Source organism: Eschrichtius robustus, chromosome 6, assembly GCF_028021215.1.
Source record: "Eschrichtius robustus isolate mEscRob2 chromosome 6, mEscRob2.pri, whole genome shotgun sequence".
In the NCBI taxonomy this organism is placed as follows: domain Eukaryota; kingdom Metazoa; phylum Chordata; class Mammalia; order Artiodactyla; family Eschrichtiidae; genus Eschrichtius; species Eschrichtius robustus.
The window spans coordinates 52,172,009-52,192,368 of NC_090829.1; the positions used below are offsets into that span (position 1 = coordinate 52,172,009).

Consider the following 20,360-nt stretch of genomic DNA (forward strand, 5'->3'; position numbering starts at 1 on the left):
TGGTGCCTCTGTGACCTCTGGCAAGCTATTTAGGCTCTCTGTACCTCAGTTTTCTGATCTGTAAAATGGGGATAATTACTTTACATAATAGGGTTGTCATGTTTTAGACTTCAGGCACCTTCTGTGGGACCTGACACCTGGTAAGTAAGCACTCAATAAATTATCTGTTGCTAATGCCTGGTAGGGTAGAGAAGAAAGGAGCTGGCAGGTGGGTTATGACCAGATTACAGGTAGAAATGTGTGTGGGACTCTGGCATTATCCTTTAAGCCACAGGAGACATTTAAGGTTTCTTTCCTGTCAAGACAGGGCACGAAGAAAAGCAAGTCTAAGTGCCTGGAGACGGAATGTGGCACTGGTCTCTGAGGAGCTGTCAGAAGTAGGTTGGTTGAAGGGAGGGATGACCCTGAGCTAGCTAAGGTTACCCTTCCAGGGAGCCTTCTCCGAGTAACTTTACTCTGAACACGTCTTTTCCCCTAAAGAGGTTTTCTGTATTTAAGCTACTGTTTATTATTTCCTCAGCAGTTATCTGAAGATGATACTACTCCTTCATATTTTTCTCTTCTTAATTGGATGATTAGGTAGATTGGTGGGGTAAAAAGCCCACCTTTTGCTTCTTAGGCCTCTCTTACCCCAACTCTTCATGGAGGAAGGGGGGTGCTGTCCTCACTGTCCCCTCACTCGAGGCCTCCCGAGTACTGGGACAGCTAATTGTGATTGAGAAGTCACCTTCCCCAGTTTTCAAAGTCATTCTTCTTTTAGCATACGTAGTGTCATTTGAGAGAGAGAGAGTGTGTAAAGTGCATTATGTTAGGCTATGATCTTCTGAAGCAGTAATGTATTTGGCATCTAAAATTAGAAGATATTTTAATAGTGGATTTTCAATAAAAATTTATAAAGAATATACTTCGTAATTTATTTAATCAGTGTTATCAGTGTATTGATGGATATTGCAGACTTCTAGATACTTAAAGAGATTTTTCGCATTAGTCCGGCCAAGATAGAGCTTCTCAGAGTTAAGTCACTTCCCTGAATTGGAAAGCAAAATTCCATTTCCCTTGTACTTTGCAGAGCTGAAGATTTCAGAAAATGATATACATTGCATGTTAAAAAAAAAAAAAATGCAGATCCTATCTAAATGTCAAGATTAACATGCTAATTCAGTTAAAGAGAAAATGTCTCAAGTTTGGGTTTGGGATAGACTAATAAAACTTGAAAATCATTTTTTTCTGAGGGGAACTTTTAGAATTGTTCCTCAGGTTAGTGTTTGTTGTTTGTTTTTTTTTTATTTTTTATAAATTTATTTATTTATTTTTGGCTGTGTTGGGTGTTCGTTTCTGTGCGAGGGCTTTCTCTAGTTGTGGCGAGCTGGGGCCACTCTTCATCGCGGTGCGCGGGCCTCTCACTATCGCGGCCTCTCTTGTTGCGGAGCACAGGCTCCAGAGGCGCAGGCTCAGTAGTTGTGGCTCACGGGCCCAGTTGCCTCGCGGCATGTGGGATCTTCCCAGACCAGGGCTTGAACCTGTGTCCCCTGCACTGGCAGGCGGATTCTCAACCACTACACCACCAGGGAAGCCCCAGTGTGTTTGTTTTTTTTATCAGTTCTGGGTGAGCTCTCACTGGGATTAGGAAATTATTTTCACACACTGCATTTTTCATCCCAAGACAAAAGAAATGTTAACTACCTTAGTCCTTGTTCAGTTTTCTCAGCCTCCTAGACTAAGAGTTCTTAATATTTTTAGAAGACATGGCCTCATTTGATCAGTTCCTCAGTTCTATTTCAGTTTTGAGTGCTACTTTATCATTAAAACTGATTAACATTAGTTCAGTACATCAGCTACATGGAAAAATGTTTTCCATGCATTTTTACTGAAACACATTTTGTTATTTGAATAAATTGAAGCAAGTATTTTAAAACCTAGGCAGTTCATTCCAAGGCCAAAGGTTGTTTTAATAATGTGCAAATAAATTTGACTGTTCTAAATGTCTGTTTCATTGGCAAAAGGCAGTTGTTGAACTGAAAGTGTGGTTTGAATTAAAATTATCTTTTGGTTGTATTGGAAGCTGTGTTTGGCTCAAGTTATGCTTGGAGGGAATGGTGTGTCAGAATGCACAAAGACTTTGAACCTAGAAAGACCAGGTTCACACCCAGATCTGACCTATATCCGCTGTGAAGATTAGTGCAAATGACTGAACCTAGCCGGCCTCAGTTCCTGCACTTGTGAAATAGAGTAATTCCTTCCTCGTGGGGTTGGGGTAGAAATTAGAGACAGTATCAAATCTAGACTTCAGCATCTAGTAGCCACTGTATCAGTTAGATGGAGTTATTTAACCTGAGTTTAACTGCAGTTTCCTCATCTCTAAAAGCAAGAGAAGGGACTTCCCTGGCAGTCCAGTGGTTAGGGCTCCGCACTTCCACTGCAGGGGGCATAGGATCAATCCCTGGTCGGGGAACTAAGATCCCGAGAGGCACGTGGTGTGGCCTAGATAGATAGATAGATAGATAGATAGATAGATAGATAGATAGATGATAGATTAGATAGATGATAGATAGATTAGATAGATAGATGATAGATTAGATAGATGATAGATTAGATAGATAGATAGATAGATAGATAGATAGATAGATACAAGAGAAAACACTCATCTCACCGCATCCACGGGTCCAGAGGGCCGACTGAACTGTGCCATTTTATATATGGGACTTGAGCATCCATGGATTTTAGTGTCCACAGGAGTCCTGGGAACAATCCTCTGCAGGTACTGAGGGACAACTGGACTAGTTCCTACTCCATAGCATAGTCCCTTGAACAGAGCAAGTTCTCAGTGCTGTTTGCTGCAGTGGTTATTAACATTTTCTTCTGTTTCTAAGCTGTTATCTCACCTTCTGAGAAGGCAGTCCTTTTAGCTATTGCTGGGTCCTTGGCCATAATTTAGAGGAGGGAAAAACATAGATCGTATCAGCAAATTCCTCAAGTAATAAAGTGAAGTGGTGGTAGTAATACAACTAAAACGAAGATATACGTTTGTGTGCCCAGTACAGTGCCCCTCCTATAGATGCCCAACGCGTTTTCTTCACTGCTCTAGGGAGGAATACGGTCTTAAAAGAAGTCATAAAAATAGTAACTCTATAAAGAAGCACTTTAAAGTTCACCAAAGTGCTTTTAGCCACCTTGAATCCTTTTCTGATTGTATGGCAAAGTATAAAATATTAAAAATAGAAAGTACTTCCCATATTCCTTATCTTAATTAAGTAATCCTATTTGTAAATGCAGCGAAGATATTACTACCCGATTTCATAGAGGAGGAAACTGTTACTTAAAGGTGTTAGATACTTTCCCCAAGGTCACCAAAGTGATGAGCAGAGTAGCCAGAAAGGCTTCACTGCTAAAGAGAGTTAAAATGCTACCATGATATTCTTGTTCTTGGTGTGTGTATGTGTGTGTGTATGTGTATGTATGTATGGCTAACATTCGATATGCCTACCAAATACTTCCCAGTTAAAAGGTCAGAGAACCCTAGAGCTACAGATATTAGGAACCTAGTACCTATCAAAATACTGGGGAGGCCTTGTGAAGAAAATGAATTTACAAAAGAAAGTAAATATTAAATCTACATTTCTTTCTGCATCTTGATACTTGTGTATTATAAACTATTTCTAATTCTTATAAATGATTCAGATCTCTTATAATTTTTTGTCTTGAGCAGAACAACAATCTGAAGCAACCCATTACCTCCCTTCCTTTTACTTATTAATGTAGCTAAGGGCCGTTGAGGCTGCATGGAGCAGAACAGTAGGATCACCTTGAATACAGGTGGGCTTGGCTCTGGAGGAATATGGGCAAGCAGATGGAAGGAAGCATCTTGGCCTCTGGGCTCTAGGTATACCTCTGCCCAGAATAAAGGGAAGGAATGGCAGTCTGGACAGTGGAAAGACATTGATATAAACCTTGTAGGTGAGGAAATTTGTACACCATTGAAAAAAGACTGAGACTTAAAGTCTGGCTTAATTCCCTTTTCCTGAGTAGAGAAAAAAGGTAGTAATTTCTACCACAAATGATGACCACCTTTTTAAAAAGATTTTTCCTCTCCAGTTGCAGAAAAATTTCTTACTTTTCAAATCATAGGGAAAAAACTCTTAATACCATACAGCTATTTTTTTACAAGACTCATGCTGGGAAGCAAAGAAGAGTTTATTGTAGTCTTTCAATGCTATGTTGAGAGACTGACATTACATTATCTGCAAGAGACCTGATGTAGCCCTAGTTTAATAGAATCTGGGAAAAGTAAGGCTGTTTGTAATGGAACTTTTGCTGTACTTTATCAGCGATAAGTGTTTGCTACATTCCAAACTGTGAGGCAGATATTCATCCAGTTTTGTGTGATTATGAATAGAGCTGGTATAAACGTGTATGTGCAGGTTTTTGTGTGAACGTAAACTAATTCCTCTAGAGTAAAGTCCAAGAAGTGTGATTGCTGGGTCATATGATAAATGTATGTTAAAGTTTATAAGAAACTTTGTAAGCAAATTGTTTTCCAATGTAACTATACCATTTTGCATTCTCACCAGCAAAATAGGAGAGTTTCAGTTGTTCCTTATACTTGCCAGAATGGTATTAATAAGCATTTTTTATTTTGGCCATTTTAATAGGGATATAGTATTACCCCATTGTAGTTTTAATTTGCATTTTCCTAGTGGCTAATGATGTTAAACATCTTTTTGTGTGCATATTTGCCATGCGTATATCCTCTTTGGTGGAATGTTTGTTCCAGTCTTTTGCCCATTTTTTTATTAGTTGGGTGGTTTTGTGTTGTTTTGCTGCTGAGTTTTGAAAGGTCTTAGATGCATTCTGGATACATTCTTTTCACATCATATCTAAAAATTCTTTAATTCTAGGTACGAAATATTTCCTCCTGTTTTCTTCTTAAGAGTTTTATATTTTACATTCTACACTTAGATCTGTGATCCATGAGTTAACTTTTGAATAAGATCTGAGGTTTAGATTGAGATTTATTTTTCCTTTTGATATCCAGTTGTTCCAGTACCACTTAGAAGACTGTTCTTTCTTCGTTGAATTAATTCTGCACATTTTTGAAAATCAGTTGGCCATATATGTGTTGGTTCTGTTGGTCTTTGTGTCTGTCTGATACCATACTATCTTGATTACTTTATAGTAAGCTTTATAGTAAGTTCTAAATCAGATAGTGTGATTCTTCCAACTTTATTCTTATTTTTCAGATTTGTGTTAGCAATTTTAGTTCCTTTGTCTTGCCACGTAACTTTTAGAATCAACTTATCTATATCTACTAAGAAGAATCCTGCTGGAATTTTATTAGAATTGCATTGTATCTATAGATCCAATTTTGGAAGAATTGACATTTTTTCTGTCTAGAGTCTTCCAATTCATGATCACAGTATATCTCTCTCTATTTAGGTGGTCTTCAGTAGTCTCAGCAGTGTCTTGCAGTATATTTCTTTATTTCCTATCTCTGTGCCTTTCCCCCACCCCCCGCCACTGGCTGGGACTGGTACCTGACGTTAAATAGGAGTGGTAAGAGTAGACATCCTTGCTTTGTTCTGATCTTTCATTTAGTCTTTCACCATTAAGTGTAATGTTAGCTGCAGGTATTTCTATAGATGCCCCTTTTGGGTTGAGAAATTCCCCTTCTATCCCTAATTTGCTGGGAATTTTTATTATGAATATATGTTGGATTTCATTAGATGCTTTTTCTGTATCAATGAGTATGATCATGTGGTTTTTCTTCTTTAGGCTGTTAATATGATGGAACTGGCTAAGGACTGGAGAATGAGACAGTGTAGAAAAGGAAAAAAAAAAAAAAAAAAGAGGAATGGGGGAAGTTTCGCCCATTCACTCTGACCATTCAGAGACTCTTTGCTTTCTTTTGAGCCAGGCAGCTCTCTGCCCATGCAAATGTCTGTTCCTGAATTTCAGGCTGCGTTGAGTCTAATCCAGTGAGTAATGAAGGGGGAAAAATGGTAAATTCACTGCTGGTTTGGTGATACTTCAAATTCTTCCCCAAATCCTTCAGCTACTGTTTCCTTTTTGGACTTCTTACATAGCTGCTCTGTTTATTTTGTCCAGGTTTAATAGCTGCATTCAGTGGGAGAGACAGGGTGGAGTGCGCTTACTCCACCTCACCTGGAATTAATCTATTGTTTTTTTTTTTCTTCTTAACAACTTACAGATGTGTCATTAGATTGACTTGCTGAACTATGTAATTTTAAATTTGAAGAATTAAGGTTAATTTGAGGTCATATGATGGATTAAGGTATTGTAATACCTAAATGATAGTTTCTATTTAGATATAAGCAATAATTGCTGTAAGTGAGAAGTACATAAAACTAAATTATAAGAATATTTTAAACTGATCTGTTTCCTGAGAATTTCTCTTTGACTGTATTTTTTATTATCATGTGTTTTGAAAGACTGTTTAAAACTCTAATCAAGTTTAAATGTTGAAATGTTTAGAACTAGTGACACCACACTGCACATTCAGCCCAATAAGATGCCTATGTACCTAGCAAGGGATCTGGGTGAAAGTTTCGACTAGAGGCCTAGTAATGAGGCATGAAGAGATGGAGGAGAGGCAGACCTGGGGAAGATCTTAAGTGGATGAAGCTGTGGAATGCTGAGGGTATTGAGAGGACTGTCCATATTGTACAGAAGAAGAGAGGAAGAGCAGAGGGTGGGGTGGGAGCTAGTGTGAGACCTTTGGTCCAAGAAGCCGAGGAGAAAGGCCTCTGCAGGGGCCTGCAGGCCACTCAGTGCCAGGAGGAAACAAGCTTCAATAACATGCAGTCACTGCGGGAAGGAGTGTTGAGGATGAAGGTGGAGCAGTGCCATCAATGTGTTGTGTGATGACCTTGGAGAACTTTTTCAGTCAACTAGTAAGGAAGTAGAGGAACAAGAAAAATAGGAATGATAATAGGAAATTTTTTCTATATACATTTTAGCTGTTTGATTTTCAGTTCCTAGACCATGAGAGCAGTGTTAGTATATCTTTATTACCCATAACACTACACATAGTAAACATCCAGTTAAGATAATTGCACATCTGAATGACACTCTGTTACCAGCAGTGCCTGCACACATGGCACTGGTTAAGGACTAGCAGAGGTTGTTGGGTGAGGCTGGAGAAAGGGGAGGAAAATGTGCTATTGAAGAGCTGTTATCCTTTGTTTTGAACTTTGAAGGAGACTTTCTTGTTCTCCTATTTCATTTATTCTTTATAGCTCACTTCCAAAACTGACTTTGAGGCAGCTGAAGGGTGGCTAGAACAAAATATGAAAGTCTTTAGTATGTCTTCCCTTTTCTGCCATTCTTTTTCTTTCTTTCTTTTTCTTTCTTTCTTTCTTTCTCTTTCTTTCTTTCTTTCTTTCTTTCTTTCTTTCTTTCTTTCTTTCTTTCTTTCTTTCTTTTAATTAAAGAACTAAGGGATATCTTGCTAATGTGGTTTTTTGGGCTATTTTATGGAATGGAGAGGATAATCTGTCTTCCGACCTGCCCATTTCTCTATTTGTCTTGAATTATTTTTAACTTGTTTTCCTTTATTCCATGACACTGCTTATAGGGGCAAGTAAGAAATACACCACACAATGTTTATTTCAAATGAGGAATCACTGCTTCTTAAACCAACAATCTTTGTGATTTTTTTTCCTTTTTCCAGGATCAGAATTCAGGCCATAAATGAAATTGGAGCTGGACCATTTAGTCAGTTCATTAAAGCAAAAACTCGGCCGTTACCACCGTTGCCTCCTAGGCTCGAATGTGCCGCTGCCGGGCCCCAGAGCCTGAAGCTGAAATGGGGAGACGGTAACGCCAGGACGCACGCGGCTGATGGCACGGTGTACACACTGCAGCTGGAGGACAGAAACAAGAGGTGGGGACCTGAGGCTTCATCCAAAAATTCGATGGCTTTGGGTTGTGGGATGGAATCTTCCTTGTTCATTTGTCCTCTGAAGTACTCTTCCTCCTTGTTGAAAGACTCCCTAGGTATTTGGGTCCTACATTTTATACCCAAAGTTGCACCCTCCATTCTCCATTTGGAATTTTCTAAATTAACATTCTAGTGATCCTGATTTCCCTACATGTGATAATATATGTGTTTTTTTCTTTCATAAAGCCAGAAAATGGAGAGAAATTATCCAAAAAGAAAATGGTCGAATTCAAGTCCATGCTGTTTAATAGTGTTATAATAGTCACGAGTGCAGAGGGAAATAAGACTCAGGAAAAGATGTTAACCTCTTTAAATATTCAGTAACCATCCGGACAAACATGTTTACCAGTCTGAAATAGCTGTGGTGATGTACAGATGGGGATTGTGCTCTGTAACTATGGGCAATGCAATATAATATCAAATTAAGTAGAGCAAATAGGAGATTCTTTATAAAACTCCATACTCAGGAACACTCTTGGCTACAGAAATCAAATACAGCCTTTCACATAGTATTTATGGAATCTAACTTTATTTCCTCTGAAAATGGCCGATCAGAAGATGGGCAGCTGAACTGTATTTAGGAATAATTCAGATGCGTAGCAAAAGTTAATGACAGAAAGTTCTGTTACCAAAAGTTCAAATGAGAGAATCGGCTGAAGGAGGTAGGAGCTGACCATAAAACCAGGACAGCCTGATGGAGCAGACATGCTGCCCCTTCCTGTGCATACCTCCCAAGGCACAAGCCAGTGTATGTGGAAGTACTTCTGTTATTTCCCCTTAATGCATCATAGTATCCTGCTCTTTTCTATGGGGACCTGGTTCTCATTAGCACAGAGACCCCGTCCAACCTCTGCCTCTGCTCTGTACTCGAGTACTCGGATTCATGTGAGCTCAGTGGAGTCCTGCTGTGTGGAAGGCACTGTTTGAGGTGGGCCCTCAGGGACACCAAGCTCAAGAATGAAAGCAAGGCCCTGCTTCCCCCTTCAGAAGCGTAATATCAACTTACAGATAGTCATAGAACACTAGTGCCATTGGAGAAAAGCGCTCTGGGAGTTTGAAGGGGGCAGACATAGGGAACAAAGTGCAGAGACTGGTTGGTTGCAAAGATCAGGAACAGCTTTTTGAAACATAACATTTGAACTTGACATTGGAGGACCTGGAAAACACAGTAGTTTGACTTAGAAGAAAAAAAGTGATCGTCCGTTTGGAAATGAGTCCTAGTGTAGAAAGGACAGAGAAGGTAAGGCTTCTTTTGGGGAGGTTCATTAGAGATTAAATTCATACTCATTCACAGACAAGACCATTTATCTTACTGTGCTGTGTGCTTTTGGATGCATTTTTCACGGTCTCATTATTTTACTGGTTGGAGACTCCTTGACCTTACTGGCAAGAACAGGAATTATGGACTAACAGAAATCATGATAAATATATAAAGCTAGCATTTGGGGAAATTTGTACATGAGTCTCTTTTTTCCTGGGCTTTTGGCTTACATTGTTGGCAGGGAGATCCTTCCTTAGAAAATAACTTCTAGTTGTACTGTTTAGAAGAAGTGAATCCCAGGAACATTTTTGAAGCTGGTGGCAGAATTGGGATCAGAGCCAGCACCTCCTGACTTCCCCGTGCAGCTGCCTCTACTATTACCTCCAAGAATATGGGAAGAATGACAGCTCTGCACCAAACCTGCCATCCCCAACGTGCTGCAGTCCTGCCCTCTGCCGGGCAGCCGCCTGAGGTGCCTTGTACAGAGAACTGAACAAAATCTCCATGAGCAAATAAGAATGCTGGTCCAAATAAGAATGCTCTTGTGAGACATTTAAATATGCCAGACAGAAAATAGTGCAGAGTCTAGTAATCAATACAGGCTCCTTCCTCATAAAAAAAAAAAAAAAAGGAAAAAAGTGGGGGGGGGGTGCTGGCTTGTTAATCAAATAAATGACTTGCCTAAATTTAAATGGCATTTTAAGAAAACTTACCATTAGGAACAGTATTTTTCTTAATTTTATGGGCTAGAGTCCAAATTTATCTTTTTCTAAATTAGATTTGTCAGTGCTCCCAGAAGTTATTGAAGTAATAGGAATATAGAGCGTAATAAATTCTCGTTCCATTTGTGGAATTATTTTCCTGGGATTTAAAAGGATGAAATTGACCTAATTTGAGTTTGAAGATGACCTTCCTTAGTGTCTTGAAACTGAGCTCTTGTAGTGAATGGCCCCATGAATCCAAGCCTTTTAACTTTGGCTCTTGAGTAGTGAAGATGAGGGAGAAACACTTTGAGTTGGATAGATCATAATACTTGTTCTTAACGAGCTCTTTGTCAACTCTCGTCCCCTGGAGGTTCTTTAGGACTTGGATCTGGCCTGTCCAGTGTTTTCTTCCAAAGTGACAGCTGTCCTTTTCATTGAACTTGTGGTTGCTAGAGTGGTTTCTAGTTGCGGCTTTGGGGAAAAGTGTACACATTCTTTAGTGTGTGTATTGATTTCATTAAGCACTAATAAGTTCCTATTATGGATGTGGCAAAAATATTATATATACTGCTGTGGCCAAGGTGAGAATCCGAGTTAGGTCTGATTGTGGTTTTAATGTACTTTCTTAGCTGTCAGCCCTCAAAATATTTCTTTGGCCATGTACGCTTGTCTCACCAGTCACTGTGGGCATTTGGAAGGAGGGCTGCAGTGTCTTGAGTCTTGTCGCTGTCCTAGTCAGCCGATGCAAGAAATCTGAGTCTTTAAACATGCTTTGCAACAGAAGCACAATGAAAATGAATAACTCCATGCTTGGTAATTGTCAGATTAAAGAGTTGAGTTGATTTCAGCTGCTAAACTATTGCTCCTGCGTTTTCTCCATCCATGAAACACAAAGGGGTTGCACTAGAAGCTGAACTCTGAGATCCTTGCCACCTTTTCACCTTAAAGCAGTGAATCTTTGTAGATTATTTGTGAGCTAAATCCTATATAAAAAGATGTCCTTTGTAAATGATTAGAGAATGTTATCTCTTTTTTTCTTCATGTTTAATTTCTGCTTTTGACAAATAAGAAAATAAGAAGAAAAATACTAACTTTCCTTAAGAGTGACCACTTAATGGGCAAAACCGCTAAGGTTTTGCATCTGTGATCTGCTGGTTTATTATGTTTAATTTATATACCTCACAATCAGAAAAATCTGAAATGACCCAGAGATTTCTAAGTATACCGTTCGGCCATAAATATATTTTCGAACTTTCTAAAGGACACTACCATTTATTGAGCACCTACAAAGTGCCAGGCATTGAGAGCTTTATCTACATTATTTAGTTCTTGAATAGATCACAGTCTGGTCGGGGATAGGTAGAAGAGACAGCAAGTCATGGTGTGGAGGGCTTAAAGATTGACACATGCACAGAGTGTTGAGGAAAGGTGGAAGAATGGCATGTACTTTAGGCTTAAAATTGAACAGAGAAGGCTTATTAGAAAAGGTAACAAGTTGGGTGAGTCTTAAAAGGGAATCAATCTTGTTAACCTCATTCTGGAGAGCCTTAGGATGGAGACCAGTGATAAGGACTCAGGATTGGGTGGAAACCGAGGATACAATCTCCAGAGAACAGAAACATGCCCTGGGTCTTTCTCCATGTAAATGCCTTTCTATTCTGGTACTTTCACGCTTGGATTTTTTTTTTTTCTTAAGTTTGGAGCTACTTCATGTAAATAAAAGGGATACCAGAAGGGCACCTTGCCCAGATCCTTGCCCCAAGGTAAGTCAACCTAGAATTCATCCTGATCACTTGGAATTGCTGTGTAGAAAGTTTTCCCCCTTGATCAGGACATTTGTTTCCCATGTATTCAAGATTTTGACCCACAAGATTCCCAGTCCAAGGTCACTGACTACATATTTACGTAGCAACCTCAAAGCAGGACTAAGTTTATTTGTAGCAGTTATATTATGATTGCTCAGTCAATTTTTTTTTAAATTACCGCAGTGTGCTAGGTCTTGTGAAGTATGTAGCCTGTCTATAAGGAGCTTATCTTGCTGAGAAATTAATGTGAAAAAATGAGCAGACAGTACAAGAGTTTTTATTTAATTTCAACAGAAAAACAAAAATTATGTTAGTTTGGCTATAGAGTGAATAAGTCTATTATTCTTAACAGATCTAGCATAGATCCAAATGTCTTTGGTTCCTATGTATGCAAGAAAAATATATGCCCAAAAGTAAACATTTTCATAATGCTGTGCCAACCGAATACAGGGATTAGAATAAAGATCAGCTCATGCATTTTAAGATTATAATGTGTAATGATGATTTTGAAGATGCATTTGTCTGTGTTATTGAAATGAAATGTTGTGCTGCCCTAACAGAATTTGAATTGATGCTGATTCTTGTCCTGACCCTGTGGGTCCCTGTTCCTGATAATTGTACACAGCACTGAGGCAAGAGGAACTTAAGTTCCAGGAATACATTTTTGGTTAATCTGTTGTTCAGGTTATTCAGAGAGCCAATGTATTTTAAAGCAAGGCTCCAGCAAAATGGGGATGGGGTAGAGGGCTCTAATAGGATGGATAATTGCCACTTGCTCTCCTTTTAACTCAGCCCTTGTGCCCGTGACACTTTTACCTTTAGCCAGCAAAATTGGAGGGGCTTTGTAATGTGTACAGTATGACTGCCTGTTTGCTATTAGAGAGGGATGGAAAATAATCTGCATAAAGAAACCCTAAAAAATTATACACCAGGCAACTAACAAAAGTGGCCGGGGTATATGAGCACTACAGGAGTGAACTTTCTTAATGTATGACTGTTATAGAACAAACTCCTGCTTTATTTCTCAGAGCATACTGCTGAATTAAATGAAATAGATGTAACACGACTACCTCAGGGCCCACAAAAGACCCTCTGTATTAGCTTCCTTTGCTTCTCTGGAGCAGTCCCCAATTCGCATGACCACCCTTGTTGGATAAATGGCACTTTTATATTGCTTTCAGTCACCAGAAGGCAGTTATGGTTCTCGACAGGGGTGTTAATTCTCTGTTGTAATCCCAGATCTGTTACTGAGTTTCTGGATGACTAGAGGCATGTCCCTTAACTTCTTTTTGCCTTAGTTTCTCCCTTTACAAAATGAAGCTAGTGATACCTGTCTTCAGTCCCTGGTTGATGGGAAAAAAGCACTTTTATTTTTTTAAAAAGGAGCATAAAGATTCATCCTGCAAAATAAAGAGTATCGCTAGCTTATTCAGTTTCAGGCTAAAATGTTCTAAGGACAGCCCAAGGTGAGGAGTGGTAAATGAACTATTTGAGATCTTAATTAGACCAGAAGTAGAATTCAGACTACAGTTTTTTCTTCTATTTAAAAATAAATAAGTAACAGAATGGAAGTGGATAGCATTTTCCTCTCCATTTTTCCTAAATGAGGTAAGATTGAGGTAAGGCCACTAAAATAAAAGTAGGCTAACAGAAATTTGGAAGACTCTGTGAAGAATATGCCTAAAGATGAGATTCACTGCACGTATTTGAAAGCCAAGTAGAAGACTGGAAAGCTTCAAGGTTCTCAGGTGGTCTTTAGAGAGTCTAGTCATCCTTTCTTTGAATATAGATAAATTTCTTTTTTGATGTATATCAATAAGTGCAGTGCAGACAGAAAGAATCAAAAATAGGAATTTTGTTCTGTGTACAGATTTTCATCAGTAGCTATAGTGACACTTTATTTCTTAGAAAAGGAGCATAAAAAGGATCATAACCAAAGCATCTTGCAGCCTGATTACTCACAAGCCAAAGGCCCATGTGGAGCTGGGGACATGGGGGTTAGGAAATTAACTCCTTTTCTCATTGGTCTTTTGGAAATCACTCTTGACACATGAGCATTCAGTCTCCAAACTGGGGCTCTCAGCAGCATCAGAACCAGTTTTGGAAAAGCACCTCCTTTGCCTCAGGTGTCCCCACGTGACACCACCTGCTGCCATCTGCTTCTGCATAGACATGGCGGGACTCAGTGTTCTTTGTGGAGTGAGGGCACATACTATTCATTCCTGTTTTGAACATCCCCCATTCCCAAACATCACTTGAGTCATGTAGGAAATTCACACACACACAATCCATGGAGCCCAGGGAAACTAAGAAAAAATAAAGGCAATGACATGTCATTGCTAAGGAATATAGATAGCCACATTGAGCTTACTAAGAGTGTTAATTTGTGATGTTTTGAACTGTGCCATTTGCAGCCATTTGTGGACCACAGGCCATTTTAGGTCAGCAGGTTAGATCACTTTGAGGAGTAAATATTAATGGGCTTCTGTTAGCCTGCAGTGGGTAGATAGCAACAAGGAAATAAACATACAAACCTCAGCATTAGCTCTTATTTTCTACTGTGAATTTATTATACTCCATCCAGAGAGTTCTTGGATGTTTCTTCTGAAACAAAACTGTTTTAAGGAAACATTTTAAAACTAATTCTTTGTATATCATCATTTTCCCCTAAAATGATTTAAAAAAACACTTAAAGATGTCACATGTCTGAGTTTCTTCCTTCAGTTGCACTTCAGTGCAAAAAAGTCATCTTTCACAATATTAAAGCCTAAAATACTGAGGTTAAAAGAATTTCTTGAAAATGTCAAAAATCTGTTGTTTTGCCTTCCTAGTGTATATTTAATGACAAATCATAGAATTTGCTTGGTCCTTTCATTTGGATCTCAGAAAAATTCCTGCCAGGTGAATAAGACAGTTATTATCCCAAGTGTCCAGAAACAGCCTGGAGAGTTATCGACTTGCTCGTCATGAAGGTAACAGACTGTGCATTGTGGTCAAGGTCTTTGTACCTCTTTGTACCCACCATGGAGTACTCTGACAGGCAAGCAGCAGAGTAAGCATATTCATTTTGTATTCATAGATATGTAAAATATTTTTTTAAACCACTGCCAAATTACCAAATTAAAGCCCACGTGTTTTTGTTACCTTCAAAGTGTTCAGTTTCAAGAAGACATTATAGTCAAAGCTAAAGCCAGTTGGGGGCAGAGCCATAAAGAATTCATTTAGACCGTAAACTTTCAGTGACCCACCGAACGTTCCGCCTTGTTTATGCTTCCCCTTGCAAGTAAACATTTGTTTTAGTACATGAGAGCATCTCTCTCCGTTTTTCCTCTCCCGAAGTAAAAAGGCCCAAATTTCCGTTAATGGCCAGCATTTCTATAGCCCCTGCTGCTCCATCTTCATCTGTTTTCCACAGCGGCTCTCCGCCTGGGTTTTCCAGGACAGGGTGATGGTATTCACATGCACAGCTTTCCCTCCAGCTCCGGAAAGTCCAAGGGAATGTAAGTGAGAGGGATGCCGTCCGGGGACATCCTCAGGTTTCTCCAGTGTTGAGAAACGAGGTAAATCATTCATGAACCTTGGTGCTTTGTTATTATAAACAATAACCACTAATACTTATCTGGCACTCACAAGTGCTAGGCATTTTGTAATGGGTTCTCTCTGCATTATCCCATTTAATCCTCACAACAGCTCTCTGAGGGGGTCAGCACTGGTATCGTGCCCATTTCACACAGGAGGAAACGGCTTACTTGGCTATAGAGATGAAGACCACCAGGCTGCTGAAGCTGAACTCAAACTCAAGTCTGCTGTCTGCAATGATCGTTATTACCCGCTGTACCTTCAGCCCCTGCACCAGTGGGGCAGCACCATAGTGGGGCCCCAAGGTGTTTCCACACCTGTCCTCTTCCTTGGCCTTCACAAGAGCCCTAGGTCAGGGGGCTGATGCCTCCAGATGTACGTGGCTATGGGCAGCAGGGGTCGAGGGTGGAGTATAAGGCCTCTCAGAGGCACTGCCGGTGTGGGCCCAGGGCTCCAGGGAGACCTGTAAGGGGCTGTGATACCACAGAGGGTCCCTGTGGCTACACATGCCTCAGCCTGAACTGATACTAAAATTACTCAGCGACTTTATTGAGCATGAACTACATTCTAGGAACCATACCTGTATATTGATATAATTTCATTATGTTTCTATAGCATAGGAGCATTCATGTAATAAAAATAACAGTGAGCATTTCATGTACACTCCTTGGTCACCAGATCAGATTAACTTATTTGGGGGAGAGCTATATGTCTAGCACGGGCCGTAACAGATGTGGCAGGACGAATTCAGATGGACCTCTTCCTGCTGGAGCGTGAACTGGTTGTGGCCCCAGCAGCCTGGAGAAAGGCCTGCGCGGTGGGAGCTGAGAGCCACAGTGATCCTCAGGGCACCTGAGCCTGATCAGGATGGTTGGTGGCGCTCACGGTGCAGGGTCTGGAGCCATGGGTACCCTGTATTGAACTCTTACTACGTGTCGGGCTCAGTGCTAAGCTTTTTCCCCGCATTTCTGCATTTGGCTCATCAAAACGATCTACGAGGTGGATACTGTCCCTGTTTTGCAGATGGAGAAATGATTAGCAGGGGCGAGCGATTTGGCAGCCTCACGGGCGGAGCTGAGATTCATGGCCAGTCTTCCTGGGTCCAAGTCCCCATGCCCCACCCCTTGACACCAACAGTGTGGAGGAGGCAGGGGGAGAAGTGAAGGGTGGCCCAGTGTTTACCAGGCAGCGTAGACAAGGGGTGGCCCAGGGGAGCGCAGACTCCCCACGTAGTGCGTCCCTTGTCACCTGGGCCACCCCCGTGGGACTGAGCAGTCGAGGGAATGACGTAAGGGGGGGGAAGAGCCGTCGGGACGGCTGGATGGCCACTGTTCTCCTCCTCTTCATGGCAAAGCCTTGCTCCAAGCCCTGAGTCCTTGGTGGTTTTAAAACGTGGAGTCTTCAATCATTGTGTCTTGGGGCGTGTAGCGTGTTTAATTCTATCACCAAAGGCGTCTGGCTTATTATTAATGAATTTTAAAATTAAGTTGGTCTTTTTAAAACAAATATTTGATGAATATTTTTAATCCCTCCCCGAGTGGTTCTAGCCACAGGGTGTTAACCTGTGGAGCCTCCCAGAGAGGCCATCATGCAACTGGCTGTAAATCACTGGCACTGAAGAAAGAAGGTTCTTTCTTCTCCTGCCTCTTGGAGTGGTGGAAAATAATTACAGAATTGGGGTGAAAGAGGGATTATATTTTTTGTGTTGGCTTGTGTGCTTTTATTTCGTTTTGGTTGGTCTTTATTGTTTGAAAGAGAAGTCACTGTCAGCATGTACAGAAAGAAGCTTAGGATCAACAGATACGTATTTGAGGCCTACTCTGTGTAGGAACTGGGGCTTTTACATGAGCTTTCACACTGAATCCCACCAGTCCTGCGAGGGAGGGGCTCTTGCCTGCACTGCACTGACAGGTCCGGTGGGAGAGGGTAAACAGCCAGCGTGTGCAGGGCAACCTCTCACCACGCGGCTGACCCTCCACCCGGGAGGAAAGAAAATGACCTCAGTGTTAGCTGTCTTCTCAGCCTTATGAAATGATTATAACTAACACATATTGAGTGATTATTACATGTCAAGACTATTCTAAGCACTTGTATTAACCCATTTAAACCTGGGGTGGGCTCTGTCACTAGCTTTATTGCACTGTCCCTCCAGGCAAACAAATGCTCTAATGGCAACACTGTAAAGTTTTTCAATCACCTGTTCCACAGTGCTTTTTCTAAATAGGAATGCAATTTTAAACGATTAATAAAATGCTGTGGTACAAGAGGAAAACAAGAAAAAGGAACAAAATAGCTATTCCAAAAACAGCAGGTTTTGATGAACTTGAAAATTGAAATATTTGAAAATATGCTATTTGCTCAGTTTAGATCATACTACAAAATTAGAGTACTGAATCTGCTTCAGTAAATTTCTTTGTGAATGTGAGTGCTGCTGCCTACATAGATACATTGAACTTATTTCAAAAGGAAATACTCTTCTCAGAGCAGGGCACGGACAAGGAAGCAGTACTATTGCTAGTATTCCTCTCCAAACTCCTTTAAAAACCTGGCTTTACTGCAAGTTTGTAATGAAGATGTAACACTTTCACTTCTTAAACCATGACTTCCATTTTGTGGTATAAGTAAGGGCAGTTACTCTGGTTAGAGATTCTAGCCCGGGTGAGGCTGAGTTAATAAATAGCCTCTAGCATTAGCAAGGGGTATCTTCATTAAGGCGGTAATGTGTCAGGAGTGCTAAGTAGGTTACCATGGTATTTGGGTTTCAGCCTGGACTCTGTCTTTTCCTGAAATTAAAAATGTTCATTCTTCAGTAAAAGGTGCTTCCTTACGCAGCAAAGCAGAGGAACATTAAATAGATGAAATGACTGGGGCTCAGGAACTCAACTGCAAAGGCTGATTAATGCATGGGTACTTTAAGATAAGTATTGACTCTGACAGGTTTTGTAAAAAAGCTGTTTAATCTCTATATCCATCCATCCACCTGGAGGGAATGTTCTCTAGCACATGGAAAAGCTGCTGCTCTCCTTCAGAAAACCCTGCCCACACACAGGACCAACTAACCCACAGGTTAGGTCTAATTCATCTCTGAATACGCAGAGTCTAGCACACAGCAGATGCTCAAAAAATGTTTGCTAAATGAGTGCATAAATTCTGCTTACCCTTAGGCCAAGTCAGCCTAAGAGACATTTTGAATTGTGTGTGATTCTATCACTGCCTGACCTCGAGCAGTATTTGAAGACAGCGGATTGTCCTCAGATGCTGGGACGAAGCACCGGAAACTGGGAGAAACAGTTGGCCTGTGTAGGAACAAGGCAGTGTGGTTGGATTAACTCATATAGAAGTTCTCAAAGTGTCCCCGGGCCAGCAGATTCAGATTCTGAATCGACTAAAGATCCTGGATAACTTATGGGAAGTTACATTATTTCCAAAATTTTACAGTTAACTATAAAAAGACAAACGGTAACATTATATTGCAGTTCTAAGTAATCCCGTTTCACTGTGAAAATATTAATTTTCCAGGACCTGAGGGGAAACACTCAAAATGTAAGGCCTGTTTTTCTTATCCTCATGCCTCTTATGCCTGTGTCTCATGGAAATATTATTTAGCAGAGAAGTACAAAGTAGTCCTGATGGGAGGGAGAAGGATCCAGAAGCTGCCAGTCTAAACTGTCCAGCCCACCTGTGCTGTTTTTCTGTTATTTTGATTAACCTGATGGATGATTCTGAGCAAAATATATTTTTTCTTTTTACATATTTCCTCAAAGATCTATAATCGTAAATGTCATCTTACTAGTTTGAGAAAGGGGCTTTGAAAGCTCTTGGAAAGATAAAGGTTAAAATTTAAAGAATTTTCTAGCTAAACCTCAGTTATTTAGAAAATTCTGGTAAAGAGGACATTGTATTTCTCCGGTGCCCAATTAACGTTAACTTCATTGCCTAGTACATAGTAGAAGGTAAGGTAACATATCAGATTATATAGATATTACCGTTATGAAAAATTTGAGATTTCTTTATCAGTAAACAAAAGCATGAACAACTGATGTCTCTAGAATCTGTAACATAATTAAAGGAATCTCATTCTAAGCTTTATATGTTCTTAAATTTGTGTTTTTCTTTTATGTAAGCATATATTAGACATTAAACTTAACAGTAACATAGCAACTGGTTGATTATTAATTCAGATGGTATGAAAAGCATTTACCAAGCTGGTCTAATCTGTTCCACATTTGTATCATAATTTCTTGTCACTAATGAAAAGTTCAGGTGGCTAATGGATTCTGCTCCTTTCTCTAGGTTTATTTCAATCTACAGAGGACCCAGCCACACCTATAAGGTCCAGAGGCTGACAGAATTCACATGCTACTCCTTCAGAATCCAGGCAGCCAGCGAGGCTGGGGAAGGGCCTTTCTCGGAAACCTACACCTTCAGCACAACCAAGAGTGTCCCCCCCAGCATCAAAGGTTTGTGGACCGTGTATTCAGTCATGCTCTTCTGTGAGAGTGAGGAAATGTTGGGATTTAAGAGGAGGAGGCTCGATTCTGACCTTGAAGATGCTCTCCTAATATTTCTCATATCAGCAAGATAGAATCAAAAGAACTTTCTGAAGGAGAAGGTTGAGAAATGGGTTCTCTAGGGGAAATGAGAGGCCTTAAGGGAGAGGGCTTACCGGTAATGCCTTTTCTCAAGTATGTGTAAATTATTATCACAAATAATTTAACGGTGAGACAGCCGCTTCCCCACGGGGGATAGGTGGACAAAGAAAAGAAGCCGAGCTGAGTGACAGATGTGGGGTTGGGAACGAGGGTGAATTCCCGGTGAGGCAGCGCTCATGGCAGTTTACCAGGAGAGGTCTGAGTGTCTCTCTTCAGCCGTCCGCATGCGTCTTTGGATGACTGTGGTGCGTCAGTAGATGAGAGGCTGGTGGAGGCAGCATCCACAGCCTTTCCTCCAGCCCGCAGCTCTCACTGCAAAGCTGTAGCAGCGGCCTGTTCTCACCTCCTGGAGTATTTGTCTTGAGGTTTGTGAATGACTGGTTGGTTTACCCTCTGCCCCCT

At 40.5% G+C, this 20,360-nt stretch overlaps 1 protein-coding gene across 4 annotated transcripts in view; it reads left to right on the forward strand.

Moving 5' to 3' along the window:
- The window catches only part of FNDC3B (fibronectin type III domain containing 3B), a 348,693-nt gene that overhangs the window by 313,397 nt on the left and 14,936 nt on the right, over positions 1 to 20,360 (forward strand). For all 4 annotated transcript variants that reach the window (XM_068546247.1, XM_068546249.1, XM_068546251.1 and 1 more), the window contains 2 exons: positions 7,688 to 7,900; positions 19,600 to 19,766. In XM_068546247.1, coding sequence (XP_068402348.1) covers positions 7,688 to 7,900; positions 19,600 to 19,766 — 380 coding nt within the window. The remainder of the gene's footprint in view (positions 1 to 7,687; positions 7,901 to 19,599; positions 19,767 to 20,360) is intronic.